The sequence below is a fragment of the Orycteropus afer genome, unplaced genomic scaffold (genome assembly GCF_000298275.1).
Source record: "Orycteropus afer afer isolate SDZICR_OR568_19922 unplaced genomic scaffold, OryAfe1.0 scaffold00545, whole genome shotgun sequence".
NCBI lineage: Eukaryota > Metazoa > Chordata > Mammalia > Tubulidentata > Orycteropodidae > Orycteropus > Orycteropus afer.
The window spans coordinates 392056-404773 of record NW_006922132.1 but is presented as its reverse complement, the minus strand read 5'-3'; the positions used below and the strand labels follow the sequence as shown (position 1 = coordinate 404773).

The following is a 12718-nucleotide window of genomic DNA, read 5'->3' as shown; positions in this document are numbered from 1 at the left end:
TTTTGCATAGTCAATAAAACACAAGTAAACATCTTTCTGGTAATCTTTGCTTTCAGCCAAGGTTCATTTGACATAAGCAACGATATCCCTCATTCCATGCCCTCTTCTGACTCCAGCTTGCATTTCTGGAAGTCCCCGGTCAATATACTGCTGCGACCATTTTTGAATTATCTTCAGCAAGATTTTATTTGCATGTGATAATTAATGATACTGTTAGAAAATTTCCACGTTCTGTTGGATCGCCTTTCTTTAGAATGGGTACAAATATGGATCTCTTCCAGTCAGTTGGCCAGGTAGCTGCTTTCCAAATTTCTTGGGATAGATGAGTAAGTGCCTACTGGGTGTCATCCATTTGTTGAAACATCTCAGTGGGGATTCTGTCAATTCCTGGAGCCTTATTTTGGCCAGTTCCTTCGGTGCAGCTTCAGCTTGATTCTTGATCATATTCCACCTCCTGAAATAGATGAACTTCAACTCATTCTTTTTTGCACAGTGATTCTGTGTATTCTTCTATCTTCTTTTGATGTTTCCTTCATCATTCAATATTTTGCCCATAGAATCTTTCAATATTGCAATTCGAGGCTTGGGTATTTTCTTCAATTCTTTCAGCTCGAAAAATGCTGAGTGTGTTCTTCTCTTTTTGTTTTCTAACTCCAGGTCTTTGCACATTTCATTACGATAGTTGACTTTGTCTTCTCAAGCTGCTCTTTGAAATCTTCTGTTCAGCTCTTTTATCTTGTTATTTCTTCCATTTGCTTTAGCTATTCTCCATTCAAAAGGAAGCTTTGATCTTTTCTTCCTTTCCTGTCTTTTTAATGACCTTTTGCTCTCTTCATGTATAATATACTTTTTTTTCCTTTTTTTAAATGCAGACAGATCTGTGTTTATTTTTTTTCCCTTCATTTCCTGGATTGCACTTTTTTATATTCTTTCCTTATTGGAGTCTAGTGAAAAAAGAAAGGGAGAGTAATTTAAAGTGAAACAAGATGTTAAATTTGCATATTGTAGAGCTAGTGGTATTTTTGATTTACAATTTATGATGTAAATTATTTAGTGATACAGGCAGTCCCTGAGTTACAAACAAGATCTGTTCCTAACTCTATCTTTAAGAATTTGTGAGTCTTCTAGTTAGCAGTCAAATGCCTTAGGCACTATGCCACCAGAGCTCTCTCAATTGCTGGTAGGAATGCAAATGGTACAGCTTCTGTGGAAAACAATGTAGTTGTTGTTGTTTTATTATAAGGCCCTGCAATTCTTCCTAGGTGTATGCCCAAAAGACTTAAAGCAAAGATGCAAATTGCAGCACTATTCACGATAGCCCAAAGGTGGAAACAACCTACATGCCCATCAACAGATGAATGGATAAACAAAATGTAGTACATACAATCTTTGGAATACTACTCAGTCAGTCAGAGAAATGAAATCTTGATACAGTATGGATGGACAGGACATATATTGTATGACCTCACTTATATAAAGAGCTATGGTGGTGTGGTGGTTAAGGCATTTGGCTGCTAACAGAAGGTCAGTGATTTGAACCTACCAGGTGTTCTGCAGAAGAAAGATGGGGCAGTCTACTTCTGTAAAGATTTACAGCCTTGGAAACCCAATGGGGGTCACTATGAGTTGGAATCAACTTGATGACAGTGAGTTTGGTTTGAGATCAACACTTATATAAAAAGACAAAAAAAGGAAAATGTCTAGAGACAAAGATTTACTATTGGTTACCAGGGGTGAGGGAGGGAGAAAAAGGGGGGTAATGGTGATGGAAAAATCACATCAATTAAGGGTAGGGTTGCACAGCTGATTACTGTAATTGCTGTCAATAAGTTGTGCTATAAAGCATTGAATTGGCAAAACTTGTGTGATATATTTACAAAAATGACAGTAGCTGCTGAGGCTGCTTATGTATACACCTCATGGGATTTTTTCCTTGGTTTAGAGGGTCAGGGTCACATTTCCACAGGACATGCCAGTTACTTGCCTAATAACATGTTTAGTGATTCTGTTCTGCCTCCTAGTTTGTTATGTAGTGCCTGTGGTCTTAAAACTTTGCAAGCACCCATTCAAGGCACAACAATTGGTCTTTATTTGCCTGGAACAACAGAGAAGAAAGGAGAGTCAGGAATAGGAGGAGGATATGGGATATGTGGCTAACTGCTTCCATGAAAAACTGCCTCCTTTGAGACCAGCACTGGATGGTTTCTAGCTACTATTACTGAACATTTTGATCAAATTCCCCAGAAGAATCCTGATCAAAAGGGATAAAATACAAAACAGAATTTCAAATTCTCATGCACAGTAGACATTCTGGAGCCATGGAGGGTGGATGAACTCCTAAAACTACTGCCCTGAGATAATCTTTCAACCTAAAACCAGAAATATCCCCTGAAAACTAAACAGTGGTTTAACTTAACTAGTAAAAAAGATCTATCTTCAGCATTATGCTTTTTTTAAAGGACTATCCATATGGGATCAAATTGACAACTGCAACTCTAAAGATTAGATAAGAACCTTTGGGAACAGTGAGTTTATATTGATGAGGGAGGAACAACTCAGAAAAGGAGAGTGAGAATATTTGCACAACTGGAGGAATGTAACCAATGTCACTAAATTGTACATGTAGAAACTGTTGAATTGGTGTGTGTTTTGCTGTATATATTTTTAACAACAAAAATTAAAATAAAAAAAGAAAAGATTTGGTGCAGTAGAGATTTTAGATTAAGGATTGTAGAAGAAGACTTCTATTCCTTTATGATGGCAATACTTCATGCTGTGTCCCCCACCTGTGTTCCCACAGATCACAGGCTGGTCATAGTTAGAATTCAGTGGCACATGAAATCACCCTCCATGGTCACTCAAGGTTATCAGACTGAAGGGTGCTATTGGCATCTATTGTAATACTTTTTTTTTTTTTTTCTCCCAGTAAATGCTGAGACTAGCTTCTTACTGATTTATACTGGCCTTTGGGTTATGTATAGAATGAAGCCATTTCTCCTCTTTCAGGGCCGTGGACTTGAAATGCAAGCCACATACTCACTTCCCAGATTTAATGATTTCTGACCTCCTTTTGCTCCGTAGTCCAATGGCACTCATATCATGTATAAAAACACAGTCTGGATTGAAAGTGCCAACAACACTGGCAACATCATCACCAGGGACCGGACGATCAGTGTGGAATTTTCATGTGCTTATGAACTGGACATCAAGATCTCCTTAGATTCAGTTGTGAAACCTATGCTAAGGTAAAGGATCTCATGGGTTTTGCAAATTGCTGTCTTTTCCTTGACAGGTAAGGTCAGCATAATAAAAATTACTAGCATTTGTCTTTGAGGTACTAGGCAAAAAAAAAAAAAAAAATCATATTTCCTGAACCTTAATACCTTAGACTATTAAATAGAATTTTGTATGATGATAGAAATTATATATATATATAAAACCAGTACAATAGTTATATGTGGCTACTGAGCACTTGAAATGTGGATACCGGGACTGAGTAATTAAATTTTTAATTTAATTTAATTTTAACTTTAATTGCAACATGTGGCTAATGACCAGCATACTGGACAGGGCCACCTTATATTTTACTACTTCTTGTGTTGCCTTCCCTCTGCATTTTCAACAACAACAACAACAAAAAAAAAAATGGTAGTAATTGAATAAATGCATTTGTTTGGGGTTCTCTGCCTTATGATTATTTCTCTTTTAGTGTCATTAATCTGACAGTCCCAACCCAAGAAGGCAGCTTCATTACCAAGATGGCTCTCTACAAAAATGCCTCCTACAAACATCCTTACCGCCAAGGTGAAGTAGTGTTGACAACTCGAGACGTGCTGTATGTAGGGGTCTTTGTGGTTGGAGCTGACTCCACGCATTTGATCCTAACGCTGAACAAATGCTATGCTACCCCTTCCCGTGACAGCAATGATAAGCTCCGATACTTCATCATTGAAGGAGGGTGAGTAGCTGTCTATCAGAAGACAGTCTCAGAGCCTTTAGTATGATATTTGTGTCCATCAATTTTTAGGGAAGGGAACAGGAACTAATATTTTTCAACAATTGAAAGTGCCAGCATTCTCTATCCATTAACTCATCTAATTCTCAAACAACATATGAGATAGATATTATAAACCCAATTTTACAGATGAGAAGGCTGAGGTTTCATGAGAACAAAAAACTTGCTTAAAGCCACACAATTTAGTGGTAGATCTCCAAGGGGCTCTGGTAGCATAGTGTCTAAGGCACTTGACTGCTAACCAGAAGGCTGGCGGTTCAAACCCACCAGCCACTCCTCAGAAGGAAGGTTGGGCAATCTACTTCCGTAGTACTACTGCCTTGGAAACCCAAGGAGGGGTCTCTATGAGTTGGGTCCGACTCGACGGCACATAACAATAACCCCAAGTCCAGGTGGTATTAACTATAAGATACTTCCTTCTAATGTAATCAAAGAGGGGATTCTGTGCTGCCTAGTTTGAATTTCAGTTGGGGAGGGTATGTGGAAACATATGCAAATGAGAGAATGTAATGAGAATAACTGAAAGTTGATGAATAGGACATCTATCAATATCAAAAAAGAATTTATGAGTTCCATGAGCTCCATGGTGGTTATATGCCAGCAGAGTTCCTGGGTGGTACAAATGGTTAAACTGCTGGACTGCTAACTGAAAGGTTGGACGTTTGAGTCTACCCATAGGCATCTCAGAAGGAATGCTTAGACACCTGCTTCCAGAGAATCAGCCGTTGAAAACCCTACGGAGTACAGTTCTACTCTGACACACATGGAGGCACCAGGAGTTGAAGCTGACTCTGTGGTTCAACACCACTTCATACATTTCCTGAAACATAGTAGTTACTCAAGGAACTCAGGTGGTATAGTGGATGAGGCATTTGTATGCTAACCAGAGGTCAGTGGTTCAAACCCACCAGCTGCTGTGTGTGAGGAAAATAAGCCTATCTAGGAAGATGGGGCAATCTACTTCCGTAGTGATACTGCCTTGGAAACCCAAGGAGGGGTTGCAATGAGTCGAGTCCGACTCGAGGGCACATAACAACAACAACAACAACATTTCCATAAAGATTTACGGCCTTGGGGGTTACTGTGAGTTGGAATTGACTCAATGGTAGTCGGTTAGTAGTTACTCAGTAAAAATTATTGAATGAATGGATAAAGAGAAGAAAAGACTATGGCCCAAACAACAATAATTCTTATTATCTTTATTTTCTTTAAACACTTATTGATTATGTGAGGCAGTTTACACATAATACCACAAATTTTACAATAAAGAGCTTTATTGGGATATAATTTACATACCATAAAATTCACTGGCTTTAAGCATAAATTCAGTGATTTTTATAAATTTAAAGAGGAATGCAACCATCATCATAATCTAGTTTTAGAACATTTTGTCACCCCAACACAATAATTCTTTTAAATACATACACACACACATACACTTTTTATTGTGATTTGGGTGCAGTGTTGCAAAGCAGATTCATTTTACACTCAACAGTTCATATGCACTTTCTTTCACTACACTGATTACAATCCTCACAATTTAACAGCTCTCCTTCCCCCGCCCCCTGTGGTCAACCCTTCCCTGTCTCCTTCTTGCCTATGCCTTCACAGTAATTCTTAAAGCAGGTGGCTATATTAATCAGAGGAGATCTGGTAGCACAGTGCCTTAGGCATTTGACTGCTAACCAGAAGGCTGGTGGTTCAAACCCACCAGCCACTCCTCGGAAGGAAGATGGGGCAATCTACTTCCATAGTGATACTGCCTTGGAAACCCAAGGAAGGGTCGCTATGAGCCGGGTCCGACTTGACGGCACATAACAACAACAACAACAACATATTAATCAGAATTCTTTCTACTGAATTCTATTTCTATTCAGAATTTCTATTCAGAATTCTGTTTATTCTTAAAAACAGCCATTTAATGATTACAAACCAAAGCCCAGGAGTGCACGTGCCTGCTACTGTGGTGGATAGGAAGTGTCATGGACACTATAGTTAGCAGCCCCCACCTGAGGTTTTGGAGTCCCTGGGTGGCACAGATGGCTAAGTGCTGGACTACTAACCAAAATCTTGGTGGTTCAAACCCACCCAGAGGTGCCTCAGAAGTAAGGCCTGGCAATCTGCTTGTGAAAGCTTCTGAAAGGTCACAGCCTTGAAAGCCCTGTGGAGTATGGTTCTGTTTTGCACACTTGGGGTCACCATGAATTGGAATTAAGTAAATGGTAACTAACAACAATAACAGCTTGAGCTTTGTGGCTGGGCAGAAGAGGAACAGATCTCCAAAAGAAGAAGAGTGGAGCTCTGGGAAGACAAACAATAAGTAGGTATACAGTGTTTTGTAGATGAATCAGGCTCAGAGGTTAGGCACACAACACACCTAAGACCACCCACCAACTAGCAGGGGGCAGAGAAAGGAAGACTCCATTTGGTGTCAGGGCCCACTGAGTGCCTAACTGACTAGGGATGGCACATGTAGCTGAGATGAGTTGTGGACTTTTCTTCCAAAGAGCATTGTTCTTTCTGAATTGGTAAAGGGAAGGACTTGATGACTACTTAGGTACCTTACTAGCCTAGGCAGTTGAGTTAAAGTCGCAGTTCTCCTTTTCTCCATGTTTCTTCCCCCCTTATCATACTCATTTCCCAAAGTAAAAGGGCTAAGATTGGAGCCATTATACAAATGCAAACCCAGATTGAAGGGCTTACAACTCCTTTGAAGGATGACATGGCATTTAGCATTTTTTAAAATGGTATTTAATAGTCTTGACCCAAAGAAAGAGGGTGAGTTAGCTAGCAAGTTCATAAATCTCAGCTCACCCCCGGGTCTGAATAAAGGCCTGCAAATTAAGCTATTGTTGAGTGTGATGGGATTTCATCTTGTGGGAGAATTCTAATTCATCCATCCTCCTGACCTTTCGTGAAGGGATATGGTTATTGTTTTTCCAGTGAACTTATGGGAAAATTGATGCTCAATGCAGTGAGAACCGCTGTGAGAGCCCTGAAGGAATGAGCCACAAAATGGGCTACTTCGGTATTTTGGAGGGGTCTGCTGTTCCTCACCAGGTGTGGGAGGGCAGAAATGGCACCAAACTTTCACAGTGTTCCAGAAGTCTAAGGATATGCAAGTCATTTCTCTTTTTTCTTCATGTGCCAAGATCAGAGGAAAGAATAGGTGTTCCATTATTAATAGCCAAAGGGTTCAAGTGCTTGGCTTATTTCCTCACTGTAAGGCTCCCTGACACCCCTTTGTTGCTTTCTCTTCCCTCTCGTGTCCTCCCCCCTCTGTTTGTCTAATACGTAAAGCTCAAGTTATCTCTCTGAGAGACAGAGTTGGTGCTCTGATTAAGGGGGAGGGTCTATGAGGTTGAAGGGCTGCTAACATTTTAGAATCCTTGGACCAATTTAGATTATCCAAATGAATAGCAGTGAGAAGGCAAAGTACGGCACTGAGTTTTTGTTTTCAAAGAATTTTAGAGACTATCTCCTTGAAAAGCAACTTGTATTTTGCCTAGAAGACTAATTACAAAACTCAGTACGTGTGAGATGCTGAAAGATAACTTTAATTTTTAGTATTCCTTATCCCTAAGCTATTTAATCTTGCAGGTTAGGGAAAGGAAATAAGAAAAAGAGAAATACTTTTTGTCTTTATTATTTTAAGAGTTTCTTGGCTCCAGTGGGCCAGCCATTGGCCATTCATTCATTCATTCATTTATCCACCCAAAAAAGAATTTTAAATACCTACTACATGCCATTTAGTGTGCTGGAGACACAGTGAGGATTATGACTTAACTCCTGCTCTCCAGGAGCTCAGCAGGGTGCTATTGGCAAATCCAGGCAAACCTACCTGCTCTAGCCTGGTCAGGATATGTTGTTGTTATTCTCAGTTATCATCGAGTTGCCTCCCACTCATGGCAACCTTACATATAACAGAAGAAAGCCAATCCTGCCCTCTCCATGATTGTTGGTATGTTTGAGTCAATTGTTTTGGCCATTGTGTCACTTTATCTTGTCAAGGGTTACCACCACCCATCTGTCATTTTTCCATACTATTGTGACTTGTGTGTTGCTGGGATGCTAGAAGCATTTCTGATACCAGCAGGATCACCCATGGTGGACAGATTTCAGCAGAGCTTCTAGACTAAGACTATGAAGAAAAGCCTGCTTGGCGATCTACTTCTGAAAATTAGTCAATCTTATGAAAACATTATGGTCAGGGCAAGACTAAGGGGTATTTATAAAGGAGGAGGAGCCATAGCCAAATGTGGAAGAAAGAGCAGGGGTTCTGTGTAGGAAGAAGAGCAAAAGGCCTGTTTGGTGGGGAAAACAGTACATGAAGAGACACCAGGCTTGAGACTGTGACATATCGGTGAGCCATTAGCAGTGGAGGCAGGACGGCTGTGCTTGAGAAAGGGCCATCATTGCCAACTGGCTCAATACCACAAGGAAGAAGAGAGTTAAGAGAAAAGGCTGTCACCTCTGTCAGAACAATTGCACAGCTCCTGGGCTCCTCTTCCAACTGCTCCAGCTCCTACCTATTTTAAGGCGTGGGAAGATCTCCCAGAAGAGGTTGAATCAGGGGCCCCTCCCCAAACTGATAATTAACTGAAGAAAGTACTGAAAAAGTGAGGACTAATCTTATGTTTGTTAAATTGATATCAGTAAAACATAGCATTATGAGGGGGCGGAATGGGAAACTGAAGTGCTGGGAAATTGAGTACAGTCCCTGCAGTCATTTTGTTTTGGGGTTGCAGGTAGGATACTAATTTGAGATGTTGTTTGATGCTTTCAAAACAAACTCTAACAATATAAGGGAGTGATAGTAGATGAGAAAGGCAAACAGTCCAGACGTTATATTCAAATGCAGAGGCATTTATACAAGGACTTTTATGATAGGGAATTCTGAAATGAAGATGAGGATTAAAACATAAGAGGAGAAAATATGGAACTAATATGACACTTTTTGTCTGAATAGGTGTCAGAATATTAAAGATAACACCATTGGCATCGAGGAGAACGCTGTCTCCCTAACCTGTCGCTTTCATGTCACCGTCTTCAAGTTCATTGGGGATTATGATGAAGTTCATCTTCACTGTGCAGTGTCGCTCTGTGACTCAGAAAAATACTCCTGCAAAATAGTAAGTGAGAGTGTAAAAATTAAATCCTAACCTTAGTTCTCACTGATTCAATTTTCCCAACACAGGGATCATGAATGCCAGAATTAGTCTGGTTTTAAAGGCCCCACAGCACCTGGAGAAGGAGCTGTAGTGGTGCAGTAGTTAAAGTAGTTGGTTGCTAACCCAAAGGTCAGCAGTTCAAACCCATCAGCTACTCCATGGAAGAAATATGAGGCAGTCTGCTTCCATAAAGATGTACAGCCTTGGAATCCCTATAGGCAAGTTCTACCTTGTCCTATAGGGTCACTGTGAGTTGAAATCAACTCAGTGGCAGTGGGCTTTTGGTATAGCACCTGGATGGGAGCCCTGGTGGCATAGTGGTTAAAGCTCTTGGCTGCTAACCAAAAGGCTAGTGGTTTGAACCCATCAGCTGCACCACAGGACAAAGACGTGGCAGTCTGCTTCTGTAAGGATTTACCAACTTAGAAATCCTATGGGCATCTCTACTCTGTCCTAGGTTCACTCTGAGTTGGAATGAATTGGACAGTGGTGGGTTTGGTTTTGGTTTTGGTTATAGCACCGGGAAGTGGCTGAATTGGAATCATTCTCAAATGCTTAGGAGTGGGAAGACATCTCTTGTGGGACAGTAAGAGGGAGATGGTGGTTCAGTGGTAGAGTTCCAGCCTGGTATGTGGGAGACTTGGGTTTAAATTTTGGTCAACGGATCTCATGTGCAGCAGCCACCATTCACCTGTCAGTGGTGGTTTGTACGTTGCTATCACGCTAAACATGTCAGTGGAGCTCCCAGACTAAGACAGACCAGGAGGAAAGGCCTGATAATCCACTCTCAAAATCAGTCAATGAAAACTCTATAGATCACAGCAGTCTGATCCACAGCCAGTCATGAGGATACCATAGGACTGGCCAGTACTTTTTTCTATTGCTCATGTGGTCACCATGAGTTGGAGGCAGACTTGTCAGCAGCAGACAATGAGAGAGAGAGAGAGAGAGAGAGAGAGAGAGAACATGTTGGAATGATGTCTATTTACTCCCCTTCTCTATCCCTGAAATGTCAGTTGGTCATTGGCTTAACACTAGACTCAAACCCAAAACTTAAACCCACTGCCATTGAGTCTAGTCTGAGTCATAATGACCCTCATAAGGTTTCCAGGGCTGTAAATATTTATGGAAGCAGATTGCCTCATCTTTCTCCCATGGGGCAGCTGATGGGTTTGAATGTCTTACCACAGTGCCACCAGAGCTCCTAACACTAGGCCAGAGTTCCTCAAATCTTAGCACTATTGACATTTTGGACCAAATGATTCTTTGTTGTGGGGGATGTTCTATGGATTGTAGGTTTAGCAGCATCCCTGTCCTCTACCCACTGGATGACAGTAATACCCCCTACCTCAGTCACAACACTAAAAGATGGCTCCAGATCATCAAATGTTCCCTGGGTAGTGGGGGCAAAATTGCCCCAATGAGAACCACTGCACTAGAGTCTCAAGGAGCATCTCAAGCCAGAAATCCTGAATCTGGACCAACCAGTTGGACCAAGCCATACTCCACAATAGACTTAAACTCCTAGACCAGACAGAATACAGTTTACCCAAGTGTCCTTTAGACAGGGACTGTCCTGTCATATAGCTCAACCAGATCTATACCAGAGCCTAAGGCTTTGCAGGGGCTGAGATTTGGGGACAAACCAGCTATCTCTTCCATGCCAGGTTTATATCTCCACCATGCCTGGCTTTGCCTTTAAGATTTGAATCCACTGGTACCTGTCTTCTAATCTTTATGTTTATGTTATCAGCTTTATGTTTACCCCATGTCTGCAGAATCAAGATGTGAACTATGGTCAGAGCTACTTACAAATAATACTGCATATATTAGTGTATATATTAGTGTCCAGTAAGATCAAACTATCTTCATTGTTGGGTAAAGAGCCTCTTTGAATCTAATTCCATAGTGAAGAATATATTCAACTCTGTTCAACATAAACCCCAGAGTCCCAGTGGGCTCAGTGATCAGGAATGCATTAGTTCTAATTAATCTGAGTAGCAATAGTGCTTGAGGCCGGATCCACTGCCCCTTTTGGAGGTGGAAATATGGTGACGAATAAGTTATCAGCTTAACTGTGTGAAATTTTCCCTCTGGTATTGTGTCTTTTCAGAATTGCCCACAAAATTCTAGGATTGCCACAGATTATACAAAAGAACCCAAAGAGCAGATCATTTCAGTGGGACCTATTAGGAGAAAAAGTACGTATGTTCCCTAAAACATATTATAAATCATTAAAGCTATGGGATTTGAAGGTTCAAACCAACTCTTGGGTATGTTTCACCTACCTTGTGAATCTAGTCAATGAGGAGGTTGGTGTTGGGGATATTATTCTGGGATGAATGTCCACTTTCTTAAGGAAATCTTTTCGTTGACTCTTTGCACTATTATTACCTAGCATTCACATTTTATTCTGACTTCCATACATTTTTTACTGTTTCTTTGTAGTAAAAATATATATATATATATATGTATGTATATGTGTGTGTGTGTGTGTGTGTAACAAACATTTACCAATTCAATAACTTTTACATGTACCCTTCAGTGACATTAATTATATTCATCCTGTTGTGCAGCTATCACCAAATCTGTTTCCAAATTATTACACTACCGTTAACAGAAACTCAGTGATCCCTAAACAATAACTCTCTTTCCCCCTCCTTCCCACACTTGATAATCATTAATAAAATACATTTACCCATTACAAGTAAGGGAATCATATGCTATTTGTCTTTTTGTGCCTTATTTCACTCAGCATAATGTTTCCAAGGTTCATCATGTTGTAGCATGTGTCAGGCCTTCATTTCTCTTCATGACTGACTAATATTCCTCTGTATTTATATACACCACATTTTGTTTGTCCACTTTTATCTCTGTGAATAGTGATTGATGTACAAGTATCTGACTGTGCTCCTGCTTTCAGCCCCTGGGAGTGGGAATGTTGGGTCAAAGGGCAGTTGTGTGTGTAACTTTGTGAAGAACTGTGGACTGTTTTCCATAGAGGCTGCACCATTTTGCATTTCCATCAGCAATGGATGAGGGTTCCTTTCACTGACTTTTAAAAACTCACAGCAGCACTGGGCTTTTCTTCTTCTTCTTCTTCTTTTTTTTTAATTGTGATTTGGGTGAAGATTTACAGAGTAAATTCACTTTCCATACAGTAGTTCACATATACTTTGTTTCATGTCATTGACCACAGTTTACCATAATGCAACAGCTCCCCTCCCACTTCCTCCACATAGTTACCTCTTCCCAGTGTCCATCCCTCCATGCACTCCTGCCCCCTAAGCTGTCTCCCTGTGCATAAGCAACCCTTTTTTCTCCCATGATTGTTCTTTCCAAGGAGTGTATGTACTTGAGGTAAATGTTCAACTCATGTGTCTGTATTTTGTTTGGCTGGAAACCACAGGTGTGGGTTCAATTCCAGACCTGAAGGGCAGCTAAGGGCCATAGTCTCAGTGGTTCCACCAGACTCTAGCAGACCAGCAAACTCTACCAGACCAGCAAAAGTCCCCACCTTTTTTTTTTTTTC

The 12718-nt window shown here is 40.7% G+C and overlaps 1 protein-coding gene across 1 annotated transcript in view; it reads left to right on the top strand.

Moving 5' to 3' along the window:
- The window catches only part of LOC103209983 (alpha-tectorin), a 246120-nt gene that overhangs the window by 222307 nt on the left and 11095 nt on the right, over nucleotides 1-12718 (top strand). The window contains exons 24-27 of the mRNA XM_042782976.1: nucleotides 3082-3245; nucleotides 3710-3958; nucleotides 8985-9147; nucleotides 11300-11387. Of these exons, the coding sequence (XP_042638910.1) occupies nucleotides 3082-3245; nucleotides 3710-3958; nucleotides 8985-9147; nucleotides 11300-11387 (664 nt within the window). The remainder of the gene's footprint in view (nucleotides 1-3081; nucleotides 3246-3709; nucleotides 3959-8984; nucleotides 9148-11299; nucleotides 11388-12718) is intronic.